The sequence below is a fragment of the Rhineura floridana genome, chromosome 2 (genome assembly GCF_030035675.1).
Source record: "Rhineura floridana isolate rRhiFlo1 chromosome 2, rRhiFlo1.hap2, whole genome shotgun sequence".
Classification (NCBI taxonomy): Eukaryota; Metazoa; Chordata; class Lepidosauria; order Squamata; family Rhineuridae; genus Rhineura; species Rhineura floridana.
Window position 1 is genome coordinate 164546495 of NC_084481.1, and position 26792 is coordinate 164573286.

At 42.5% G+C, this 26792-nt stretch overlaps 1 protein-coding gene across 1 annotated transcript in view; it reads right to left on the reverse strand.

The window, feature by feature from the left end:
* Positions 1-8482: 8482 nt before the first annotated feature.
* Positions 8483-26792, reverse strand: part of DPF3 (double PHD fingers 3) — a 324681-nt gene continuing 306371 nt past the window's right edge. The window contains exons 9-11 of the mRNA XM_061611204.1: positions 21624-21736; positions 12206-12287; positions 8483-10405 (exon numbers count right to left, since the gene is read on the reverse strand). Of these exons, the coding sequence (XP_061467188.1) occupies positions 10335-10405; positions 12206-12287; positions 21624-21736 (266 nt within the window). The 3' untranslated portion in view covers positions 8483-10334. The remainder of the gene's footprint in view (positions 10406-12205; positions 12288-21623; positions 21737-26792) is intronic.

Here is a 26792-nt window from a genome sequence, read left to right on the forward strand (position 1 = left end):
CATGTGGATGGAGTTGATCCAATAAGTAGCCATTGTGTACTTGAACTTTCCAAAAGGTTTTGACAAAGTCCTTCACCAAAGGCTCCTGAGCAAACTTAGTAGTCATAGGATAAAAAGACAGGTCCTCTTGTGGATCGGTAACTGGTTAAGAAACAGGAAGCAGAGAGCAGGAGTAAATTGACGGTTCTCACCAAGGAGACATGTAAGAAGCAGATCTCCTGGTGATCTGTATTGGGACTAGTGCTTTTAAACTTGTTCATAAATGATCTGGAGTTAGGAATGAGACGTTCCAGAGGGATCTCTGAACTGGATGAATCGGCATTAAAATGGGAAATGTGGTTCAATGTAAGGAAGTGCAATGGAATGCACAAGGGGGAGGGAGGAGTTCACATTTACACTAATGGGGTCTGAGCTGGTGGCAACTGATGGTGAAAGGGATTTTGAGGTCATGGTGGATAGCTCAATTAAAATGTTGACCCAATGTATGGCAGCTGTTTAAGGTGAATCCCATGTTGGAGAGCATTAGGAAAAAGACAGAAAACAAAACTGCCACTAACACTATTCCTTTATGCAAATCTATGCTGTTACCACAATCTGTGCTGTTCATGGTTCTGGCCATCACACCTCAGCAACAACAAAAATAGTGTAGAGAGTTGGAAAGGGTGCAGAAAAGAGCAACCGACATAGTTGGAGCAACTTTCCCTAAGATAAAAGTATTAGTTATTTCATTTAGAAAAAAAGGCAAGTATTGGGGTACCAAAAAGTATGCATCATGTGGAGAAAGTGGCTAGGGAAACATTTTTCTTCCTCTCTCATAATACTAGAACTGTTGAATGGTGAGGTATTGAAGGCAGGAAAAAAGATACTTCATATAGCATACAGAAAAACTATGGGATTTGTTTCCAGAACATGTAGCGATGGCCACCAACTTGGGTGACTTCAAAATTGGACTAGACAGGTTCATAGAGAGAAGTTTATCAGATTGCTAGTTATGATGGCTATACTTCCTCCAGGATCAGAGGCACATGCCTCTGAGTATCGCTCACTGGGTAACACAAGCAGGACAGTGCTATGTCCTCACATCCTCTTACAGGCTTCCTAGTGGCATCTGACTGGCCACTGTGAAAAACAGGATGCTGGACTAGATTGGCCTTTAATCTGATCCAAGCAGGGTTATAAATTATTCTTTTCTTGAATCTCTTGAATACAGATATGTACGTGTGTATATTGTAAGAATGTTAAAGTCATTTTAGAATTAAATGTTTTAGTAGCAATGTTTTAAATCGCATCTTATATATGATGAACCTTGTAGTTTAAGGCTCTGGATACGTTTCCTGGATTATTTCTGATTCCAGAAGGACCTATGACATTTTTCATGTATCCCAAAGAATCAATTTAGCTTGTATATAAACCAGACTTTAAGTTGGTGCCTCCTGAAAAGCCATTTAACTAGCTGACTGGGCTTGGAGTAATTACTAGTAATTATATCACTGCTGAAGACAGATTTGGCTGCCTGTCAGTCGTCACTCCAGCTTGTGTGCTGCTCTCACCAGAACAGAGAAACACACAGCCAATCAACCAAAGCCTTAACTGAACTGGCACCTACTTTTTCAATCCCCTTGAAAGATGCTTTGAATGTTCAACATGAAGTTCCTGGAACAGCACTTGAATCAAAAAGTTTTGCAACTCAGAGCTAATTCTCATGAATCCACTACGTGGCAGCAGCAGTTTTTAGTCAGGTTGTGTTGACTTTTACTTCACTGCCATGTGTAGAGGTGATAGTGGAAATGCAGACATCACACACCAAACTCAGCACGGATCAGTCTTTGTGTGCTTGTGAAATATTAGTTTTTTTGGGTGCTCACAGTGGCATACAAAAACCCAGTATACACTCAGTTCTACTGCAATGCCATTACAATGAAACTGCAATGCACTTTAGTATTGTTATTTTGAAACATTGCTCTAGCAGTTAATAATATATTGCAATCAAAGCATTTGATTTGCTGGTACATTAAATCTTGGACATGAATTGACTGTAGTCCTATCCATACTTTTATTGTAATGAATCCTATTAAAATCAATGGGGCTTACATCTGCGTAAATGTGTAAGATCACAATCTTAATTTTGGTTAGCTTAGCCTGCCCACCTTTCCATTTAATGGGTTAATAACTCATGTGTTTTGCTTTCAGTGCTTCCATTAAGGGCCAAAACAACTCTCAGTGCAAGAGAAGATGAGGAATAATAATGCACTGTCTCATGATCCAACAGTAGACAGTTTTGGAAGAATCTGAACAGTTGTCTTGTCATTTTGGGAACTTGGTTGCATCACATATATGAGTCCCAGAACATAAATGTGTAACTGGCTACATGCTGTAATCTCACTATACTGAATTAAAAGTACAAAAGGTTACAGACAATGCAAATAAATAAAAGTAAATTTCCTTTTAAAAGTCATTGCATTTTAATTTGTCGAGAAGGTGGTGGTAATAACTTTATATGATATTTCTTTTGACCATGTACATGTGAATGCTTAGGTGATTAATTTTACAGAGAAGAAATTTACATTTTCCAAACGCAGCCTAGCCATTTTCCTATTTAACTTTCATTGCTCCATGTGAAGCAAACACATTTCCCAGAAGACTTTGCTGGTTAACAGTAATAAGGAAATGGGATGAAATTTGCAAAGGAGAATTAGCAGGGAGAGAAGAGTATTTTACTCTTTCTCCTCCTGCTGATTCGCTCCATAGTCCATGCCCCCAAATCATTTTCCTCCCAGTCAAGCTTCTTTCTGGTCTCAGAGCCAGGCTGACAATAAACCTCAGGAGAAATGATTGGGTGAAGGGTTTATGGGAGAATCAGAGGTCCTCTTGACTGGTGTCCTTTTTCCAGGTGTACTCTGCAACATTGATGCAATAATAGTGCATTAGTGATAGATATATACTGGACTGCCCGCACATTATTCAGCTTTATCAGTTGTTCTGCAATGCTTCCCCAAGGTTACCACATTATTGCTGTCTAGAGGGGCACTTTTGTGGTATGGTGCAAGAAATGCAAACAAACTCTGGAACATTTGTGGTATAAAAAGTTACAAGATTTCAGCAGGAAGCTATGGGACATGAGCTCATCGGAAACGAAGAAATATGTTTGCCCTGAAATTTTTGCAGGTGCAAACAGTACTGAAAATGGGATCGTGTATAACTATCCTGATACCATCATGAGCACAAATACTCATGTATACTCATGGTGGAGAGGCCCTCACAAAATGGGTGAATGATTAAGAACCTCCACCTGTCTGTTGATTCTCCCCTGCAAATGTCTCCCTCCACATATCCCTGTCCGCTCACCCACGTGCAGCCTGGACAGGCGGAGAGTAGTTGCGGCTGGGGAGCGATGCCGCGGCAGCCATCTTTAAGATGGGCAGTGTCATGCATCGCAATATGCATGCGTGATGTGTGGCATGGAGGGGCAGAGTGCCAGGGGCTTATTTAAGCCCACGTCACCCCTCCTATCTTCCTCTTGGTGCACGACACCCACCTCGCCCTCCCTCGTTTATGGTGTGACCTGGGTCGCTTTGGGGCCGAGTAGGAATTTTTATCCTGCCCACCCTAGTTGGCGGACAGGTTTTCGCCTGCTCCACACTATGAGGGTTAGGGGGTGTCGTGATGAATAGGTAGTTTGGGCTAATTTGGCAAGGTTTAAAATATTAATGCCCTGAGTTGGGCAGTTTGTTGTAGGTAAGGACAGCTAGGTGGTCCTCTTAGGCACCTTTGGAGGTGATTGGTGGTTCTGGAGGCCTGTCTGTCAAGGCTTTATGGCCCAAGGGCAGGATATGGGCTGCTTCTAGGGCCAACTTACCTCATCCACCTGGAGTTGTATGGCCCCAGGGGGTGATGACGTGGGAAGGCCCCCCTGCTCACCTACAGGGTGTGGCCAGGGTAAGGGGTAAGCAGATGGGCTTGCACTTGCCCCAGTAGGGGCTGGTCGCCTGAGAGCTGTATGCAAAATGCTTGCTTGTAGACAGTTCCCGCACCTAGATTTTCCCTCTGCAGGTCACTTTAAAGGGGTTTTGTTATAGTTTAATAAAGTGGCCCTTTGTTCAACCCAAACTGCTGTGTCTGTGTCTGATTTTGCCCCTCAGCCACTGCAAGACAAACATAGGATTAGGAACTCCACTGGTTGTCATTCCACATTCAATGGGCTGATTTAATAACCATAATCTTTCTCCTTTCAGGCAACTTTGAGGCATTGCTTTAAATGCCTCCTTGAATCCTGTTCTTGAAATTACTTATGGGAATTACCAAATGTTGTCTGTATGCTAAGAGAAGGAATTCATGAGCAGAAGGGGGAGGGGCAATTTCCTGACAATTCCCTCTCTCCCCGCAGCCTTCCATGTCCCCCATAATCTGCTGCAGAGGGTTGGGGAATCCTCCAAAGCAAATTTAGGGGGGCACAGGGGCTTCAGGGAAAGGTGAATCTGAAAACTGCTGCTCCCCCCCCCGTTCTCCTGACTGATTTGTTCTGTTAGCAGATGGAATAGGATACCACCCTATTTTTTTCTTTTTACCAAAAATCCATAAAGGGCCATCTGAATTGGGTTCAAAACTGGGGAGGGGGGGATAACCTTTTTCCCTGAACCATTTTCCCACTTGAACTAGTCCCTTTAAGCTGCTATTTGCAGCTGTAGGGTTGGTGTCTGAAAATTCCATAAAAAGAGACTGAACATGCAAATCTTAAAAGGTATTGATCACCTTGTTACAAATTAAATTGATCTGCACAGCATTTATAAAACGACACATGGGCATAGTCAGCTAGAGATCTAGAGTTCTTCCTTATTTTTGTTATAACACTTTGTATTTTTCAGTGCTTAAATTCCACCCCCACCTCCCATTTTCTCTATTTTCCTGAGCCTGCAACATTGCCAAATCAGCTTCCTGTCTTGTTATTAATGCTCAGTGCTATTCAAAACATTACTCAGCAAAGGGATTAACTAAAGTGTACATATTCATATTGAAATTTCAAGATAAAAATTTCAGCCTATCCCTTGATTCTAAATGCATTTACTTGAAAGTAAATCCAATTATTTCAGAGCAACTTACTTCGAAGTACAGCAGGTTGACATACTAATTGTATAGAAATGTGTAGCTGTGACAGAATCCAGGGTGGATTACACTGGCATTATGACAGGCCCCTCATATTCTGGGCACATCCATCCTGCTGTGCTTTGTCAGTTGCAATCCCGTTACTAAAAGGTTATAACTCAATCTTAGCCACATGGTGCTGTATGAGTTCAACAATACAATGATTGTATCAATTAATTATATCAGTTCATATGAGACATTTCACCCATATGGTTGCTGAAATATCATTTCAGTCTCACTTCCTCAGGACAATACTGTGCCATACAATATCTGTGCATAACACTACATCTGGTAATGGAAGTTGTCCATGTACGTGTGCCAACCCACTCAGTGCTAAAACGGCAAGTCATAAGCATACACTGATATAGCAAAAGATAACACTTTAGGAGCAATCCAGCCACAGTTAAGTTCTTTATGACTGAAATCCTATGTACACTTCTCATTTCTTTCAATGGCAGAATTAAATATATGCAGAATTAAAATCCATGGAGCATAAAAGTGTTTAACCTTGGCTGGATTTTACCCTCATTTTTGAGTAAGTGGGTTATTGCACTTTAATATCCGATTCTAGAAAATTTGTTTGATACTGCATATTGCAGACCATGGTCTTTACCAGCAACATTTCCCCCCTTCTACTCTTTCCACCTTTTGTTTTGCTTAAACTCAAGCCTGAGTAAGAGTTCAGTGAAACTCAAAAGTGAGCATACCACTTTGTGACGTTTAGCAGTTGATCCTACAGGTATTATGATACTGTTCTTGCCGATTTTCTTTCTAATAGACTAACATAGCTGCCTCCATTTTTTTTAACTAATCACTTTTTTTTTTACTTTAAGTGGTGGCCTTGAACAAGAGCAAATGGCAATTCTGAGACATTTTCCCTGGCATATTACAACAAATTAGTTATAGGACGTATACAATTTATGTGTTTACATACAGGCCATTCTTTCTCTAAAATCAAATGAAAGTAAAAGAGTCAAACATGATATGTCAATCATAAGGAACATTCAAACAACCACAGAACAATGTTATAAACAGCCTAGTGCCCTGTCTCCAACAGTGCCTGAAATAAATATACAAGAAAGGGGGCACTTATAGAATAAATGATCCCCTGTTGTCCCCTTCCAGCTTCTGGCAACTGGAGGCTTAGGATATCTTGGCAATCACAATGTATTCCACAACCATCTTAGATACTGATCATTAATAGACCTAGTGTCCATAGAAGAAAAGATTAAGGGCACCACAAGAATCTTAGGCTCACTTCTTCTATTTTGCTTTAAACACAGCAGCTCCAATGTTTGTGGGTCTTCTTTTAGAGATGGAAACATGTTATAATGACAATTTTATTTTGTCAAGTATCACACAGATCCCAAGTTAGAATCTGCAGGAACATCTGTGCCTAGACTTTTGCTCTTGCAAGGGGTGCTGCAGTACAGCACCTTCACATGAGACTGGAGCTGATTCCCAGCGTTGATGGCTGTATCAGAGCACTGCTGCTATACCAGAACATAAGAAGAGCCTGCTGGATCAGGCCAACGGCCCGTCTAGTCCAGCATCCTGTTCTCACAGCGGCCAACCAGGTATCTGTGGGAAGCCTGCAATCAGGGCCTGAACGCAACAGCACTCTCCTCTCATGCAGTTTCCAGAAACTAGTGTTCAGAAGCATACTGCTCTGACAATGGATGTAGAACAAAGTTACCATGGTTAGTAGCCACTGAGTGTAAGTGCAGCTGGATCCTGGCACCACTATGGGGATACTAACTGTGTGCCCTCATAGGTACACTGGAGAATCCTTCAAACTTACTAGAACATGCTGCACCATCACAGCAGTCAAAAGAAAAGGCCAGCATTCTGAGTCCCGGGTCTTTTGGTGTTTTGGAACATACAAAGGTACATAGAAGTCAGACCATTGGTCCATCTAGCTCAGTATTGTCCACATTGAAGGCAACAGCTCTCTAGAACTTTGAGAAAGGGGTGTCTCCCGGCCCTACCTGGAGATGCTGGGGATTGAACCTGGGACCTTCTGCATGCAAAGCAGTACCGCCACTGAATATCCCCTAGAATATCACTCCTAACTTTTTATGCTTTAAGCAGAGAAAAATGTCCTTATAACAGTCTTTATCAGGGCCAGCTGCAGAGGGAGGCCAGGTTGGGCCCTGGCTGAGGGCCCCTGCAGCCCAGAAGGGCCCCTCCTTAGAGTGAGAGAGTGGTGCTCCCATTCCGTGATCTGCGGCAGCATCAGGTCCTGTAACCTGACCCTGCCGTGGGTTGTGGAAAATGAGCTCCCAGCCCTCCCCCAAACCAGCACAAGCTTCAATAAGCCTGCACGGATGCCCCACCTTCCTCTCCCATCAATGTGAATGTCGCACATAATGTGTCCAAGATGGCAGCAGGGGCTTCCTTAAGGGACTGATGTCCCTGCCGCCATCTTGGCTGATGGCAGTCATGTGCACTAATCACGCACAGAACTGGTTCCAAGGGGCGGCCAGGTGGGGCACTGGCCCAAGGGCCTCTGAGGCTACAGGAGCACCTGGGGAGCCACTCTGCTCCCCTTCTGTGATTCGTGGCAGGATCACTGCCACGGATCGCAGGGCAAGAGCTTCCGGGCTCTGCCATTCCCTTCCTTAACTTACTTTGTTCTGTGGTTGTGCACGCAGCAGTGCCCTTAAGAAAGATGGTGGCTGAGTTTTTCCTAAGGGGCTGAAGCCTCTGCCACCATCTTGGCTGATGGCATGCATGCGTGCTGTGCACTCGCATCCCTGCTATGAACCAAGATGGTGGCAGAGGCTTCAGCTCCTTAGGTAAAACTCAGCCGCCATCTTTCTTAAGGGCACCGCTGCATGCACAACCACAGAACAAGGTAAGTTAAGGAAGGGAATGGCGGAGCTCCGAAGCTCTCACAGTGCGTGAGTCGTGGAAGGGGAGCACTGGGGCCTGGGGCAGGCTTTTGCCCAAGGGCTCCAGCGTGTCTGGGGCTGGCCCTGAGCACGTACATCATTTACATGACATGAGAGGTAGGTGGGGCATGTGGGTGGGCTTATTAGCCCCACACCACTTGTATGGGGGGTGCTGGGCTATGGCACTATAGGCCCGGGGCACGCTGGTGCCCAAGGGCCCAGTCATGCCTGGCACCAGCCCTGGTCCTTATAACAAAACTTTCGCTTGATCACTCTTCTAAGCACTTTACATACCCATTGATTTAGAAGAGAGTTAAGCATGTTACATTATTGGTTCTTGGACATGCTTAATTTCAACTGGAAGCACTACAGGTCAGTAGTAGAGCACATGGTTTGCATGCAAAAGGCCCCAGCTTCAGTCCTTGGCATCTCCACATAGGGCTGGGAAAGACTCCTGTCTGAAACCCTGGAGAACCACTGCCAGTTATTGTAGATAAAACGGAGAGAGCTGAATCCAATGGTTTGATTGTGTATAAAAGAGCTTCCTATAGATTATGCCCATGATATGTAACATAGCCATGTGATGTTGGGTGCCCTATCCTAAGAACCTCTGTGGCTCCCGTTTTAAGTCACGGGCATAAAGAAACAACATATTTAGGCCTAACTTAAATGTGATGTTGGTAGATACATTTGTTTAAACTAGGGGCAGGGAACCTTTTTCAGACTGAGGACAGGATTTCCTTGTTGGTAGGGGGCTGCACATCAGTGACAGGCAAAGCCAGAGGCAAAAGTAGGCACAATCAGAGGCAAAAGTGGGAAGAGCAAGAGGGGTAGCTTTTGCCTTTGTACAGTAGGTTACAGTCCAGCCATGCAAAAGTCAGAGGTTTCGATACACACACCATTCTGTTTTTCATCATGCAAGCAAGGGGCACCATCACAGATGAAGGACACATTCCAGCCAGGCAAAACCACTCAAGGGCCTGGAGCAGGGCCAGTGAAAGGTGTGGGCTGGGAAGGGTGCATGACTTCGGGAGAGTTGTGAGGGCCAGAGAGAGAGGCCAAGAGGGCCACAATCAGCCCCTGGGACTGAGGTTTCCCACCCACTCAGGTCTGCTTCAATCCCATATAAAGTAAGAGGTTGAAGGCGTATTTTAGAGCAAAAGAAGCATACAGGTGAGAGGAGCTGAATCCTCTCCATGCCCTCTGCTTACCTCTTCACAGCATCTCCCTGAAGGTGCTTGGCATCTCCAGTATCAGAAGCTAAAAGCACCTGAGAGAGAGACTGCAGGGAGATAAGTCAGAGAAAGGATGCTGACCACCTGTTATTCACTTTTGTTCCTCGTATCTTACAGAATTGCATACAAGTTTGGGTCAGATCTTGTTTGAAACATAAGTGCATTCTCTCCCCTCTGGTAATGTGTAATTGAAAATACATATGAGTTTTAAAGTAGACAATTAAGTAGGGTGAACACGAATGCAACATCATGTCAGATTTTTCAACCACCACTGGGATGTGGAACCTAGGGCTCTCCTGCTGCTGTTGACATCCAGCTTCCATCAGACCCAGCCAGCATGGTCAGTAGTCAGGGATGATGCTGAGAAGTTGCAGTCCTGCAACAGTTGGAAGGCTACAGGTTCCCCATCTCTGACCTATGCATTACCAGTGAAAATGGGAAGAAGACTTGGGTTGGGAGCACCTATACACGTCCTACAACATGTAGTTTGGGCTTTGTTGTTAATGACTTGGAAATAATTGAGGTACTGCATCCTATAGAGTCCCTTTACATCTAAAAAAAGTGCTTGTAAGGAAGACGTTCCCATAAGAAACCTGTAGCGAGTGATACTTTTCAATATCTTCAGTACAAGATGGTTGTGGAGATAACATTGTTATTTCACTTGCGGTGCAGGGGTTGGGGAAAGAAGAACAACAGATCAAACAAAAAGCACAATGACATATTTAAAATGTCTAAATACCAACAGTTACAACAGTTCCCCTCTTTGCTATTATAACATGTGAATCTATTACTGTATATCTGCTATCATGCACTGCAGTAGGGAGGAAAATCCATCTGGAACATTTTTTTTTAAAGTGTGCTCCTTCTAGTAGAACCCAGGAGGTACAATATTTGTGGAATCTACACTTGGACAGCAAATACCACGTAAATCTCTTTGAATGTCTTTTCTCTTTCATGTGTGTACAGGTGTGTTTGTGCTGACACATATCTTCAGGCGATGCAAGATAGTTGTGTGCTGGTGCCACAAGTCCAGGAACAAGCCCCACCCTGGTCCACGGAGACTCCTTTAGGGCTGGAAGCAGAAAGCTGATGCTCTCTCTCGGAGCAGTTCTCGGCACAAATGACAACTCCAACTCCCTATAAATAAAAACAGTACAAAATCCTTGTGTGAACAATCCAGGGAACATCAAACCATGTTGCCAATCAGAGGGCAGAATAAGTGGAAGGGCTATTGAAACAGTATTATACAAGGCCATTTTTTTTACATTACACATTTCCTACAGATACAACATTTGCAGGTAGGAAAAAGTGTGAATCCATGTTCATGATCACACATATGTGTATTCCTCTGTGTGTGCATGCAGGTTTCACATGGTTTGCTATATAAACATTTTTTATAAGACCAAACAATAAAAGATGCAGAAGATCTTCAGATGTTTCCCCACACATGTTGTGTGTCCCATCACATAGTCTGGAGAATCACTGCTTAACTTATGTTGAAGACATCAGTAAACTGTTATATTCTCTCCCTCTCCCTCTCCCTCTCCCTCTCCCCCTCCCTCTCCCCCTCTCTCTCCCCCTCCCCCTCTCCCCCCCTCCCCCCCTCCCCCTCTCCCTCTCTCCCTCTCTCCCTCTCTCCCTCTCTCCCTCCCTCTCTCTCTCTCTCTCTCTCTCTCTCTCTCCCTCTCTCTCTCTCTCTCTCTCTCTCTCTCTCTCACACACACACACACACACACAAGATACAGCAGCTCTCCCAATCAATAGTATTTTTCTTTTTAAAAAAAGCTTTTCCTGAACACCACAATGAAATTGGATTTCCATTAGTCAATTTTTACTCTGTTCCTGCCTGCATACATTTGTTTGCCTCACAGTTAGTCAAGTGCTAACCTACAGTCAGGACACTAGAGACTGTTTCCAAAAAACATCACTCATTTCAAAACTCAGAAAGGAAAGGAAAGTTTGACTCAGGTGTGTAGTAAATCCTATAAGGCAGCTGTTAAAATGAGCAACTGGGGAAAAAGTAGAAAGCTGTTTTCTTGTCTACTTTTGCGGCTGTTCAATCTGCTTGGACTCTGGGTTGTGTGCTATTGGCCTAAGCCAGAACTCGGGAACTTGTGGTCCTCCTGGATGTTGTTGGACTCCAATTTGCATCAGACCCAGCCAATGGTCACAGATTGTGGGAGGAGTAGGTCTCTCCCTAGCCTAAGCTCCTGGCTATACTTTTACTGTCAGCTTGTAGAATCAGTAGATTCAGGAGATGCAGGTTTGTCACGTTAGTTCTACAGGGGATGAAAAAAGCTGCCCACATTTCCTTTTCTATACAAATATTAAAAAGATAGTGGAGATTGTTTCTGGTTGCTCTTCTTTAATCATACCAATAAAGGACAATGCTTTGCAAATCCCTATTCCTCCCCACCTCTGCAAGTGGGGAAAATGTATCAGTGTTCAACATCTGTACCTGAGACTCTAGTTTGCTATGAACTGCTTTGGGGGTGGAAGGTCCTAATCTCTCTAAAGTAGGCTGATTCTGTTTGGGATCTGGATTTTATCTGAAGCTAATGTGCACCTCTAATTCTGAATAGGCTTCATGAACAGTCATGTTTTCTAAGTCAAGAAACCATCCACTGGTTCGCACTGCTTTTGTTAATGTAGGTTTCTCAAATGATTATAAAGCAAGCTGTAATTTGCCTCAATTCATGTGTGGGTGTGCAAGAGGCTTGCATTAGTATTTGTGAATTCTTCACCTAAGCCACATTCTTTAATTGTGCATATACAGTATGATTTAGGACATTAATTGTTTCACTTTGTTCCATATTTTAGAAATGTTGTTAGAAATTTAGAAATGTGCTCTATGAGCAGAGGAATTTTATATAAATATTTTATTATTATTATTACTATTGTTACTATGATTATGGTTATGATTCCAGGCGATGTTACCTTCAGGAGGTTCAGACACTGGTGGGTTTAAGCAATACATGTGATAGCCGCGGTCACAGTCATCACAAAAGAGTAGCTGGTCCTGATCCAGGATTGTTAAGAGAAAAGAAAAGAAGATGGACATTAGTTATAAGAGCTGAAAGTATCCAATAATGGTGTGCATTATGGTACTATAAAATATGAAGTTGTGATAAGAAAATAACAGAGAACATATATATGCATGTGCACAGATGGACATGAACATCACTCCTGCCTTCTGAAGAGACTGTCGCTCTGTTCTTATTTTATCACAGGCAGGTTTCCTCGACATAGCTGGCATGCATGTTGTGACTTGCATTTCACACTGAACTATCTCCTGTTGAGTCCAAGGCATGGCCTAGCAGCAGTAGCAGCATACCCCCTCGGGCTTCTTGGAGCCCTTGCCCCAAAAACGCACTTTTCTTGCTAAATCAAGAGGATCTTCAATAAATCTCTGCTGCTTGGTATTAGATATTTACAATTATTTATTGGAATATTTATAGACTGTACTTTCATAAAAATACACCAAGATGGCATATAGCATACAAATTACAATAAGATAAAAACATCAATAACTACTGGTTGGTTAAAAAAAAAAAATCACATTGGAAAGGCCTGCCTGAATAACACGGTTTTTAAGAGATGACTAAAAGAAGGCAGGAGTGATTGTTGTTGTTGCCTATTATTGTCTTGGAAAGATGCTCCTGTGCCAGCACAGCAGATACAGCTTGCTTGGTGCGGCAGAGCCACTATGCTGCTATTGCTTACCAGGAGGGGGAGGGGGAGGAGCAAGGCAATGGGGAGGTCGGCATGGTGTAAATACACTGGCAGAGTCAATCCAGCAGTCCTGCCAATGCATTTGCACCGCACCAGCCTCCCCACCCCTTCTCCTTTCTGGTAAGCAACAGTGACCTACCTGCCAGGAAGGTAGCATAGCAGCTCCATCCCACCTGGCGAGCTGCTTTGCAGCAGAAATTTGGCAGGGATCCTCACTAACTTTCAGGTGTCTCTTGAAGATCTTTTTATGCCAACAGGCTTAACCAGCTTTTTACATTTTCTCAAGATGAGCCACACTGGCACACATGCAGCTCAGATGCAGCTCAGATGCTGAGTATCTCTGCATATTTCTATAACAAAGGGTTATGGTGGCCCAGTAAGCAAAACTGAATTGTGAGTTGTACCTGAAAGCTAAAAAGGCAAAGTACTATGTGTACAAAAGAGATCAAAAGGAGACTTTAAGTTAGAGAAAGAAAAGCAGAACAAAAGATTAAAAACCATAGCTGAAGAATCAACACTTAAGATAAACATCCCAAGGCTGGAGAAGGACAATTATGCGATTTGGAGTCTCTGAATGATGGCACTTTTGGAAGGGGAGAATCTGCATGAAGTCCTGACTGATCCTGAACTCTCAGCAGTGGATGAAGCAGCCGCTGCTTCCTGGAAGCGTAAACATGCCAAAAGTAGTCTCATGTTTGCATGGGCTATAGAAATGCTAAAGAAATATGGGGAAAGCTTGAAAAGGTGTATCAGAGAAAATCTAAAAATCATGTGATGTTTATAAGTCACTGTACACGCTGAGACAATCTGACAGAGAGGATCTGAAACCACATCTGGAGATATTTACAAGTCTGCTCCGAGAATTAGAAAGATGTGGAAGATCTTTAGATGAAGATTTACAGAAAATAATACTCCTGGCCTCTCTAAACTTGCATACTTCAACAGACAGATCAGAATTTGGATCTGATTATGGCATATCTGAAAGAGCAGGACTATAAAGAGAGACAGGAACAAGCTCTGTCTGAAAAAGTGTGGGCAGAAACAGCAACCAAAGGCAGGATAGAGAGATGTCATGCCCCGAAGCCACAGCCAGGCACAGATAAGCAAAGGAAGAATTGCTTCAAATGCAAATATCCTAATCACCTTCAAAGAGATTGTCTTAGAAGGGAAAGAGGAGAAAGAGTTGGTTTTAAACAAAAGCAAGTTGAGAGAAAATCAAATAGCCAAACTAAAGTGAAGCATTCCAGTTACCATGTATCTGATGGGAAGGATTATGATTATAAAACCAGATTTTTAATTGATACTGGGGCTACCGCACATTTGGTAAATAATAAAAAATTGTTTAAGAACTTTAGCCCCATAGACAGAATGTAATTACAGCATCAGGAGATTTTTTTTGTTCTCAAGGAAGAGGCACTGTGGAGCTACTTTGCAAAACGACAGAGGGAGCCAGAGGGCTTGAACTGAAAAATTGCCTATTTGTTCCAGCATTTAAAGATAATTCAATAAGTCCCACTAAAATAATGCAGCTTGGAGGTGAACTTTATTTAAGTGACAAAATTTGCCAAGTTTTAGATGGAGAGGTATGTTGTACTGCAAAATTGAAAAATGGACTTTTGCATTTGGAATATTTTAAAACTTTGCATGCAAATACAGTCAAAGAAACCTGTGATTCTGGATGTGTACATGTTTGGCATAGAAGAATGGGACATGCCAGCTTAGTCAGAATCAATGCTGTAGAGAAGGGAAATTTGGCTAGAGGCATTAAAATTGGACAGTGTAAATCCACAGAAAAATGTGAATGTTGTATAAAGAAAAAAGTGTTAAACCAGAGTTTCCTAAGAAAAGTGAAAGGAAAACTATAAAACCTCTAGAATTAATTCGCACTGGCCTTTGTGGACCCATTAGAGCACCCTCACAGGGTGGAAATTTATACATGCTTACTTCATAGATGATTACTCAAGGTATACTACAATGTACCTACTGAGAAAGAAAAGCCAAGTACTTCAAAAATTGAGACTATGTCAGAATTGAATCCAACATATTTGGCAGACAGTCACAGAGTATAAGATCTGACAATGGAAGAGAATTTGTGTCCAGGGCTATGCAAGACTTTCTACGTGAGGAAGGTATAGAGCACCAGACTACTGTTGTTGATACTCCAGAACAAAATGGGGTCGTGGAACGCATGAACTGGACTCTTTGAGAGATTATTCATTCCTTGTTGGAAGATGCACAGTTACCACAGAAGTACTGAGGGGAAGAAGTGGTAACTGCCACCTATCTGCAGAACTGACTTCCGGCAGCTGCAACCAACAAAACACCTTTCAAGCCATGGCATGATCGGACACCAAGTGCATTTCACCTTTGCGTATTCATCTGCAAGGCCTTTGTGCACATCTGGAAACCAAAGAGGTCAAAATTTGACAACACTGCCAAGGAAGCAATATTCATTGGATATTCTTCAGTGCAGAAGGGATACCGAGTTATAGATCCCAAAACGGGCAAAGCTGGAGTATACAGAGCTGTCTACTTTGATGAAGGAAAGTGTGCTCATGAACCAGAAGGGGTGCCACACCAAACAGATGACAGCAAAATGGTAGAAAAAATGGAGCTATTCTTCCACAACAGAAGAATCACAATAGTACACCAGCAGAGGAGGATGTGGAGTCTAAGCCAGAAGAGGCATCAGAGCCAGAAGGGGAAGCTGAAGCGCCAGCACCCAGACACTCTGAACACACCAAAAAAGGGTACCACTAGACAGAATTGCTTACCTCGTGAGAGATGAACTTCCAGACCCAGAGACCTGGAAAGAGACTGAAGCCTTACCCAAAGCAGAAGCTGAGAGATGGAGGCAGGCAGCCAAGGAAGAGCTGGAAGCTCTACATAATAATAACTTTCAGACACTGACCAAGCTTCCTCAAGGAAAGAAAGCTGTAGGCTGCAAGTGGATATTTAACAAAAAGCCAGATGCTGAACGAAACGTTGAGAGATACAAGGCAAGACTAATAGCCAAAGGATAGTCTCAAAAGTATGGACAAGACTACTATCAAACATTTGATCCTGTGGTCAAACACATGACCATCAGAACCCTTCTGGGTGTTGCTGCTAACAAGAAAATGCAGATGGGGCACATGGATATAAAAACAGCATTCTTGCATGGAGAAATAGAAGAGGAAATCTACATGCAACAGCCACCAGCGTTTGAAGTACCGAGGTACTGCTCGTGGGAGACAAGGGAAGGTTGGGGGATGTTGACTTGGTGCTCAATGGGGTACAATTGCCCCTGAAAGACCAGGTCCGCAGCCTGGGGGTCATTCTTGACTCCCAGCTGTCCATGGAGGCTCAGGTCTCGGCTGTGAGCCGGGCGGCGCTGTTTCAACTCCATCTGATACGGAGGCTGTGCCCCTACCTTCCCAACCATCTGCTCCCATCTGTGGTACATGCCCTGGTCTCCTCTCGCCTAGACTACTATAATGCGCTCTATGTGGGGTTACCCTTGAAAACGGTCCGGAAGCTGCAACTGGTACAGAATGCGGCTGCTCGCCTGATTAAAGGCAGCCGCCGGCGAGATCACATCACTCCAGTGCTGAAGGAGTTGCACTGGTTACCGGTTGTTTTCCGGGCCCAATTCAAGGTGTTGGTTCTGACCTTTAAAACCCTATATGGTTTCGGCCCAGTCTATCTGAAGGAGCGCCTCCAACATCATCAGGGATGCCGCTCAACAAGATCAGCCTCAAAAGGCCTTCTCTCTATCCCACCAGTTAAATCAGCTAGACTGGTGAGAACTAGGGAGAGGGCTTTTTCAATTGTGGCCCCCACTTTGTGGAATTCCCTTCCAAATGATCTCCACCATGACGCCTCTATGATAAGCTTCCGCCAGGCCTTGAAGACCTGGCTCTTCAGGCAGGCTTTTGGGGTGGGTTAGGTTTTATTATTATTGTTGAGATTTTTAATGTTTTAATGTATTTGTATGTTTTTATTTTGTACGTCGCCCAGAGTGGCTAGACAGGCTCTTGAAAGAAGGCTTTGTACAAGGCAGAGAAGAGCCATGCCTGTACAGCAGATTCAGGAACAACAGATTGTCTTACCTACTGATCTATGTGGATGATCTACTGTTGGCTTATCAAGACCCACTGAACAAGCAACTAATAGTGAATCATCTCAACAAGGAGGCTGAAGTGAAGTGCCTAGGTGATGTCACTCACTACCTCAGAATACAAATTGAAAGAGAAGCTGATGGATCCTTCTTGCTGAGTCAAAGACAAAAGATCCAAGACCTTCTCAAGAGTCTAGGACTGCACATCCAGCACCTACTCCAATGGAAGTAGGATACCTGAAACCGGACCACAACAAACAACCATGGGAAGACCATGAGAGCTACAGACAAGTCATTGGAAAACTTCTGTATATCAGCACTGTTTCCAGGCCAGATGCGGCAACAGCTGTGGGATACCTGTGCAGAAAAACCAGCTCACCAACTAAGAGAGTGGCGAGATATCCGAAGGGCACTGCAACCATGAAACTGAAGTTAGAACCAACTTATTTAGAACTAGGTATGCCTTTCCTATCTACGATGTATTTCTATAAATAAAGTAGCTTTTCTTATTTTATTAAGTCTTAAGTATCAGTGATCTAAATACAGGGTAAAAGCCTGCTTGTTGTTCTTGTTATTATGTGCCTTCAAGTTGATTACGACTTATGGCGACCCTATGAATCAGTGACCTCCAAGAGCATCTGTCATGAACCACCCTGTTCAGATCTTGTAAGTTCAGGTCTGTGGCTTCCTTTATGGAATCAATAAAGCCTGCTACTTAGGTAAATACACACACTGGCACACACACACACAGCTCAGATGCTGAGTATCTCTACATATTTCCATAACACGCATATTGTTGAACACTGCCTTGATATTTTATATGAGTGTGTGTCCGGTTCAGAGCAGGAACCACGAGTCAGAGACGAGGGTGCAAGGAACTCTTGCTTTATTAACGTAATGGATACATCAAAGGCTGAGCGCCTCATAGAAAAGACCCTATGCTAACTCACTACAAGTCCCTAACTACCCTCTAGACATGCTCTGCAACATGTGATGAAAGTTGACTCAGCGCCCTGTTCACAGCGCGGCAGTCTTAAATAGGAGAGGACTTGGAGCGTAACCTCTCACTCCTTCGCACACACGCCCTCTGCCCTGTGCGCTTCTCCCTACATCGTGAGCGCGGTGAAGGGGGGGCGAGTCTCCATGGGCTCATCTGACAAAACAGGGTTCTCATCTGCAGGCAGGGAAGCAGAGGGCTGGGGAGCGTCGGGCATCTCTAGGATACTGCTTGGCACAGGAGGAGTTACTGCTCTTTCAGAATCCTCCCCTAACAGCTCCGTGGGGGTGCTTGATGGCTGAGTGCTGTCCCATTGAGGGGCAGGGCCATCCGTGGGAACTGGTGGGGCAGCTAGCTCACTCTCTTTCTCAAGGTCTGGGCTAGACTCAACAACAGCTAGATCGTCCATGCCCGCTGACGGCTGAGGCGCCTGCAACTCATGCCTTCCCCCTCCTTGATTCTCAGGAGGGAGGCTGGGCTCAACACCCCTGGGCTCAACAGTGTGTGGTTTACAAATATTTTTATAAACAAAATAAAACAGGAAATTAGACCAGATGAAAAATACAATGACCTGTTCAACACAAATGACACCAGCAGCATCGGGAGAGCAAGGAGGGAGTTCATAAAGATCCATCTTCTCTGGATTTAAGGTTTCAAAACATTTTACTAAGGAGTACTGCCAATGCTAATGTATATATAATTGATTTGTGATTCCACCACATCACTTTAGAGATGTTGCATCATCTCCATTGTCCATTGCCTACAGCCAATGCATCTTCCAAGTCCTTTTTTTAAAAATTAATTTTATTCAAATTTTCAAAACCAAAACAATACAAAAAGAAAAAAACACAAATCAATAACTAATACAATAAAAAAGAAAAAAATATATAAAAATATTGACTTCCGATTTGTCATAGTTCAGCTATAAATCTATAATATATAACAAACCTATCTCTTAATAGATTATAAAATCACCTTCCTCCAGCGGTTATCTTAGTTGGTTCCAATCTCATTAACATCATATCATTTTAATCTTCCACAAAAAGTCAAAGAGAAGTTTCCAATCCTTGAGATATATGTCAATCAATTTTTTTTCTAAATAAACATGTCAAATAATCCAACTCATCAAGTCTACTAAGTCCAGTAATTTTAAATCGCTCTTCTGTCATTATCCTTATTGGGTCCATCTTCCATCTTCCATCTTTACGCACCCAAAAATCTTGCTGTCATTGTCATATAATAAAAGTCTGATAGGAATTTCCTCCATCACAGATATTTTCTTGCCATCAATTCCGAACGTATCACTGAAGTATTGTTGCAAAGCCGCATCTCTGTTCCACTTTTCCACATGATACACTAGTACATCTCTTGAAGATTTTTCCATTGACACAAAACAGGGATTAATTCTGTTAACTTTCTCCATTTCAAGTTCCATCAAATCCTTCCAGTCCAGGAATGTTTTTGAACCGATAATATCTTTATCTCCAATCTCTTCAATTCCTTCAGGGACAGCGCTGAGTTCCAAACTGTAATATTTGTCTCCAGGATCCGTCACAGCCAGGAAATCCAAATCTTTTTTCATGTCCATATTTAATCCAATCTCCATAGTTTGAACCTTGCCTTTAATTTCTCTTTCATCCTTTTTTGGTTTTCCAGATCTATCTTTATTCTCCTTTCTCATAGAATCCTGAATTTCTTTCAGCTCCTGTCTCATTTCGTGAAATTCAATTCTCCACGCTTGTCTATTATTTCTCAGTTCTTGTTTTATTGAGTTAATCCCATTCATTATTTTCTGAAACATGTCTAAAGATAAAGTCCCTTCTTGTACATCCATGATCTTCTTAATTGTCATTCTTAAAGCCAAAGGAACAAAACTCCTTCAATTTTCAATGTCCCAAGCAAAGAGCAGTTTATTTCTTTATCCAGTTACAAAGGAGTTAATCTTTCCAACCAACTGGCGTCACATGCTAGACAGCCCTTATCTCTTATATGCCCAGAAGTGCAAAAACAGCTTTAGTTCACAGCGTCCAAATAACTAGTAGCAGAGAGAATGAGCAGATTCGTCAAAAAAAAAGTAGATCAGGAAAAATAGTCCCAGACATATATTACACAAAAGTCTTATAAATCAAAAAGATTTTTCTTTTCTCTTCCAATCAGAAATCCCTCATCCGTGTAATCTTTAAAATGCTATTTTCCATGTCAGCTTTTTGCAATAAAAGAAAGATAGGCTATTTTTATTTTCTTCCCTCTTAGTTCCGTGAGTAAAAAAGGAAAGTCTTAACTCACCTAGGTTATCTTAATTGGTGTTACTTTGACAAATCTCTTTAGCTGTATAGATAAGAAAGTTATCTATACTAGCGTAGACAGGAGGATGCTTGCCTGTTAATCCGTTATTCTTTAAAGAAAAAAAAACGGGTCACTTATTCAGCTGAGCTAGCATAGAAATCCTCGCTCCGTCTGAGCTGCTGGAAGACTTTCTTTCACAGACAATTCTGACGAATTCCAGACTCCAACAATCACAACAAAGCTGTGTGGGAAATCTCACGTTTCTTCCTTATCCGGAAGAAATTATCCCCAGTCAGAAAAGATCCTTCTGACTGAATTTAAAACTGAAAAAGTTTCATCCAAGACAGGAGCCCGTCTCAGAGCTGCACAGGCAGAGGGATCCTCCTGGGAAGTCTCGCATCTTCCAAGTCCTAATACATTGAGGCTCGGGCCACCATTGGCAATAGTTCAAGTCCACACATATTCAAACTGAGTCCGGATAAAAAGTCATAGTTATATTATAGTTGCCTTATTCAGGGGTTGAGAATGTGTGGCCGTCCAGATGTTGCTGGAATATAGCTCCCATCATCTCTGACCATTGGCCATGCTTAGCTGGGCTTGAGGGGAGCTGGGAACCATCAACATCTGGTGGGCCACATCTTGTGAAACACCCTTTTGCAAGACAACAGAGTCTTCCTCATATCCTGAGACTGGAAGCCACATCATGTATGTGGTTCAATGAGTGGGGTATGGTCTCTCGCTAATGCTGCAGATGACAGCATGATTGACTTGGATAGGGAAAAAAGCACTAGTAACACTCCTTTCCTTGGTTATGCTATGGGTGTCTGCAGCATTGGCAATGGCAGTGCTAGTCCCTCCCTGGTTTGCCTTGCTTGTTGCAAAGTTCTTTATTGGTTGTGTCCTGGGTAGGGCAAATGAGCCTTATAAAGGCCATTGGATTGTACTGTTTGAACCATCATAGTATGGTGACATTATCATCTCAATCCATTTGTACCAAGTGTTATAATCTTAAATAATACCATATAAAAGTTAAAAGCAATTGGATGGGGGGGAGGGAGAGAGAGAGAAGCATGTGTGCACACCAAAGCATTATAGATAATCTATATCAGACTATCTTCTGTTGCTTAAAAGTGCTGAGATTCAAGTGAATTAATCTTACAAATGGTACATGGTATATATTGGCTTGCAATGCCTTTCAAAGAAGTTGCTAATCTCAATATTGGTAATGAAGACAAACTTACATCATTCTCAGAGGTCCCACAGAGGCTGCAGGATTTGCATTCAATACATTGCCACTGATAGGTTTTGACGGCCTCAGTCATATTTGCTGTGAATTGCAAGCAGGTTGGATGACCTGGAGAAATGGGAAATGTCTATCCTTAGCGAGACATACTTTGGATTGCTCCTTTAATCAAAGTCATAAAATTCAGGAACGAAACACACATGGACATGGACCAATCACAACATGGGCTTCAAACTAATGGATATCAAAGAGGAAAGCAGGCATTAACCCTTTTGCTGCCGGGCACAAGAAAAAACCAAAGTCATCCCTTCCCGCTTCCCCATTGGCAAAGCAGTTTTATTCAGAGCTCTTAAAAACAATATGGGCTTTCCCCCTTCTTTTAATAAACAAGGAAAGTGAAAGGAAGGAATAGCCTCTTCCTCATCCAAATAAATCAACATGTGCTATTTTTTTCTTGGAGACTAACATTAACTAATTTAAAGATGCGGCTGCAATAAGAATTGATCCTCCACTTTCACATTAAGAAGATTCCATCCATCAGGTTATCATGAGCTACACTGTATGGGCTAAGTTGTATTTTTAAGAGCTCTGCACTCCCAAGGTTGGTTTGCACAGACAAAATCAAACTGCACAACTAACTTTTCAGGATCAAACAAACAAAAGAAAAACAAACCTCCCGACAACCCCCTGAACCAAAAATAACCTAAAAAAGGAATAAATGAAGGAAAGCTAGCATAACAGTCACATCTATTGGGGACAGCTGCTGTGATTCTATCCCCCTCCCCTGCATGCGGATCGACTCCAGCTTTGCAAAACAGCAGGACTACGGTAGCAGGATCAGCACTGAGGGGTTCTGGAGGGGAAAAAATACAAACAAACAAACCAAAGGTGTGGTCAGTGTTCCTTCTGCAAAACAAGAAAGACAACAGTAGACCACTGAGATAATGACAGTTGCCTTCCCAATCACGTCTCCCATCCCTCCAAGGTTTGCCTACATATATGCTGTATTTATCTCTCAAAAATAATATTTGACACCCTGTCTCAACCCTTCCCAAGGGTTAACATGCATCCAAAATGCACATCTGCTGAAGTAGACAAATGACACACATTTGTGTTCATACCAAATAAGCTATAAGTTATTTCAGATGTTTGCTTTGATTCAGCCCTCCTTCAGACTTGATACTGTTCACCATTGGGAGCAGGGGAGACAATGACTTTCGATTGGAATGAAACCAGTCGTTCCAATCAGTGCACGAGCCACGCTCAGAACAAATGTGGCTACAAGGAACATCAACAAGGAACAATGAGGAATTCTCCGTCTTGTATTTTCTGACAATGCTGTGGCTAGAGAGCATTCCCCTTTCTTCTAGTCTCTCAAAGGATTCCAAAGAACTGCTAGGGAGTAATGGCTCAGCTCTGCAGTTATTCCGTCTCAAACTGGATGTGTTCTGCAGTCAGGTGTATCATGTCCTTAACATGCTTTGTCAAGAGGGTGCAAGTTCAAGCTGAAGGACCGTGGGTGGGACCATTTAAGTCTTTCACCTTCTTCCATTTTTCTGCTCAGCCAACTCCCCAGCTGTTTTTCATAGGGAGAGAAATAAAAGGCACCTGTTTCCTTTCCCCTGAAAATGGAGAAGCAGCTGGTGGAAAGGGAAAGTGTGAGCGTGGGGGGGGGGGAGATAGATTGAAAAGAACTGGGACTGTCCACCATTCCTTTGACCAGATTCACCTCCAAAGGCTGCTTTTGGTTTTTAAAAAGGTCAAGGAAAACAAAGATACAACTGTATGTCACATCTAGTTTAGGCCTCTGAGCAGAGCCACCAAACTCAAAGGACCACTCCTGGGCCCCAAGAGACCTTATATTGTGCTTTTGTTTTTCCCCATCTCCAAATATTGTTTTCTAAGGTTACCATTGGAGAACTACTATGAGTACAAACCTCGTGAGCATCTGTTCCAGACAACTGTTTGCAGATATGACCATCTCTGTGCTATTTTGGTGGAGTTACCTTGTTTTGTTCCTCTCAAGTCCAGTTATTTAACAATCCCTTTTCTTCTCTTTACTTGTATGTGTATGCTTACTCATCTTGAACCTGGACATTTCATGATGTTTTGAATGTAATTTTCATATCACCAGCTCCATTGATTACTGTGTACATATCACTTACAGCAACATATTGTAAAGGAACAGGGGACTAATAGGTAAACAAGACATTAAATAGATCTGTGATTGCATCTCCCCATGTCTTTTCCTAAAATCAGCAGTGATGGGGGGTTGGATTGGGGCCATGGCAAAGTGTGGAAGAGATCTAACCCACTCCTCTATGCTGCAGCTCTTATCTAAATACCCCTCCCCATCCCTAAGCTGGAGCTGCTTTCAGCCGCACAGAGGGAAAACATATAGGCATTGATGTAAGTTGCCTGCATGGTTTTACCTCTGTGGCTAATAAGAGTTCTGAGTGTTTTGGATCAGGGCCATCATGAAGGATTAAGACCCCTCTCCCCATGTTATGACTATGATCCATCTCTATCTCCCCCCATGTTTTGGGGAGAAAAAAATGTGTAATTTGGCCCTCACGACTTTGATGATACAGGAATGCAATAGTGCTATGTCACTTTCTACTGTCCTCTGCAAGACTCCCATTTTGCATACAGGTTATATCCATATTACATATTATGTATATGTTTATCTATTAAATCAGAGTAAGATCTCATGAACAAGCATGTGATGATTTATAGGGACCTTGCCTGGTAGAGCAATTCACTAAAAGTAAGAGAGAGAGAAAAAGAAAAACCCTCACAAAACACAACAGTACCAAACAACTTGGTTGGAACATTTAGAGGCAGTCTAAGATGCAGGGTTAGAGCGTACAAGATTCAGGCTGCTTTCACACATGGGACTAATTGCGTTAGTTTAACAGATTAAAAAGGAGCGCTTCTGTCCCGATTTCTAAAACCCCTTTCACACTGCTGTACCTGTTGTGCTAAGAAACAGCAGTTTTTTCAGCCGATATACCAGCATTTCGCACAAAGGTCTTTCACAAGGCTGCAGTAAATGTCTTGTTTTCATCCCTCACCCATTATACACATGTGTATTGTTCCCCACTGTGTAGGAGTTCTAAGATCTTGTCCTTTCACCATGCAAGCCCTCTCCCTTTAGGATCTGACTTTTAAAATTATTTTAATTGTATAGACACAGGGGTGTGTGCTGCTGCTATCTGCTCTGATGCTGGAATACCGGTACAATTTTCGTCAGGCAAAAAAACCTGGCACGACTAAAGGGCGGGAATGCACTGCATGCTGGGATGCCTGTCACATGAGTGGCTGGGGCTAGCAAAAAACTCTAGCAATCTTCCAGGTACCCAGCCTTGCTAACGGATTATTTCTGGTATGATTTATCACAGAAATTTGCGGTAAACTTGCACTACATTCCACTAGAATACTGGAGCTAGCTTGTGCGCCATGTGAAAGGCCAAATATAATGTGCAAATTACCAGGTAAGAAATTGTCAGAATAACAGAATAAAGTGCAGTATGAAAGCAGCCTCTGTCATCCATCAGGCTTGAGACCCACAATAACTATGTGTACTACAATAAAATAGAGACAAGTAACACATGTCTCTTGGCACTATTATCATTATTATATCATGGAATGCACGACTGATCTGAAACAAACACAGGTGCTTGAAACTTACATTTTACAGTTGTGGAACAGGCAGGGGAGGTATTTGAAATGATAGTTGGGGGAAAAACTCTTCCAAACTCAGTGAGGCACTTTCCTTACCATTTCCTAGATTTTAATTCTCTATCCAGAGTCCAAAAATCTAGTAGGGCAAACAACTACTTATATAGTTTCAACTGACTGAGATTCGAGATCTGTGAAATTCCCACGACAATTGTTTCTAGGCTTCTTCAGATTCTTTGTTTGCTTTCCTTGAAATTTTTGAAATGTTTTGCTTCAAATTCTAACTGAAATTGGGAGGGGGGGTAACCCTGAGTATGTACAGAACCACCATGACATATTTTCCAGTCTTATCTAAAATAGTTTGCCTTCCCTTGAAATTTCTCATAAATTTGCTTTCAATTTCCACATTATTTGAAATTTCAATGGCAACTCTGGTTGAGATGGCACATAAGTTAATTTTTAAATCAGTCTTTTACTGTGAAACACAAGAGGCCTCTAGCCTACTGGGGGTGATTAACCCTGCATCCCACCAAAATTTTACTCTCTGTTTTGTGCTCTTCCCTTCTCTTTGTCCTTGTCTTACTGGTAGACATCCCATATTGAGAATCACAGAGATTACTTTATCTCACTACTGGGTCAGTCCTGTTTTAACTATGGCCCAATTACATTATTTAAACAGAATCTCCAACAAAATGCAGACTCTTTCTTAGTCAACTATCCTGAAATATTGCTAACCCTGAAGTACAACTGTAAACCATTTCCTAGCACAGAATAATCTCTCGATCCATGTCCATCTCTCCATTGCCTTACAGCCACCCCAACATTTCAAACAGAACTTTCTGCAAATGGATTTCTTTACCGTTCCCTTTTTAAAAAGAATAGTGTTAGTCAGGCACATCTGAGAGAAAACAAATGGAATTCTTGCAGAAGAGCTTGCTTCCTAACACACACATATATTTAAAAAGAGTGGCTATCATTAATTATGAAACCCTAATGACCAGAAATGTCATTAAGGGCAGGAGCAATTGCTGTATGCAGACATCTAACGACCAGCAGCAACCTTAACACAGCTCATTTATGCTTCTTCATTAGTGAATTCTCCGCCACGAGATTAATTGTGGCCAGGTACTCACAGCCACAGCAACCAGAAATTTTGAAACAAATCAATATTCTCTCCAAACAACTCAGATGACTTCAGGAAAAAATAATAGCCATTTACTTTTAAAAACCAATCTTTTTTTCCATTTGCTCAATGGCTTTCTCTGCAACAAATATGAGGTTGTGCCAAGTGGGCTAGGAGGGGAGCTCTAGGACATGATGATGTTTTCCTGGACACATCACGCCAACCCACTGGACAGGGAGGACTTAAAGGATATAAAAGGGAGTGCATCATTCCAGGATGATACATTCTTCTCACTTGTACACCTATATTTAGCGATTGAGTAACTTGGAATTGGGGGTCATTATGGATTTTAATTGTTCAGCA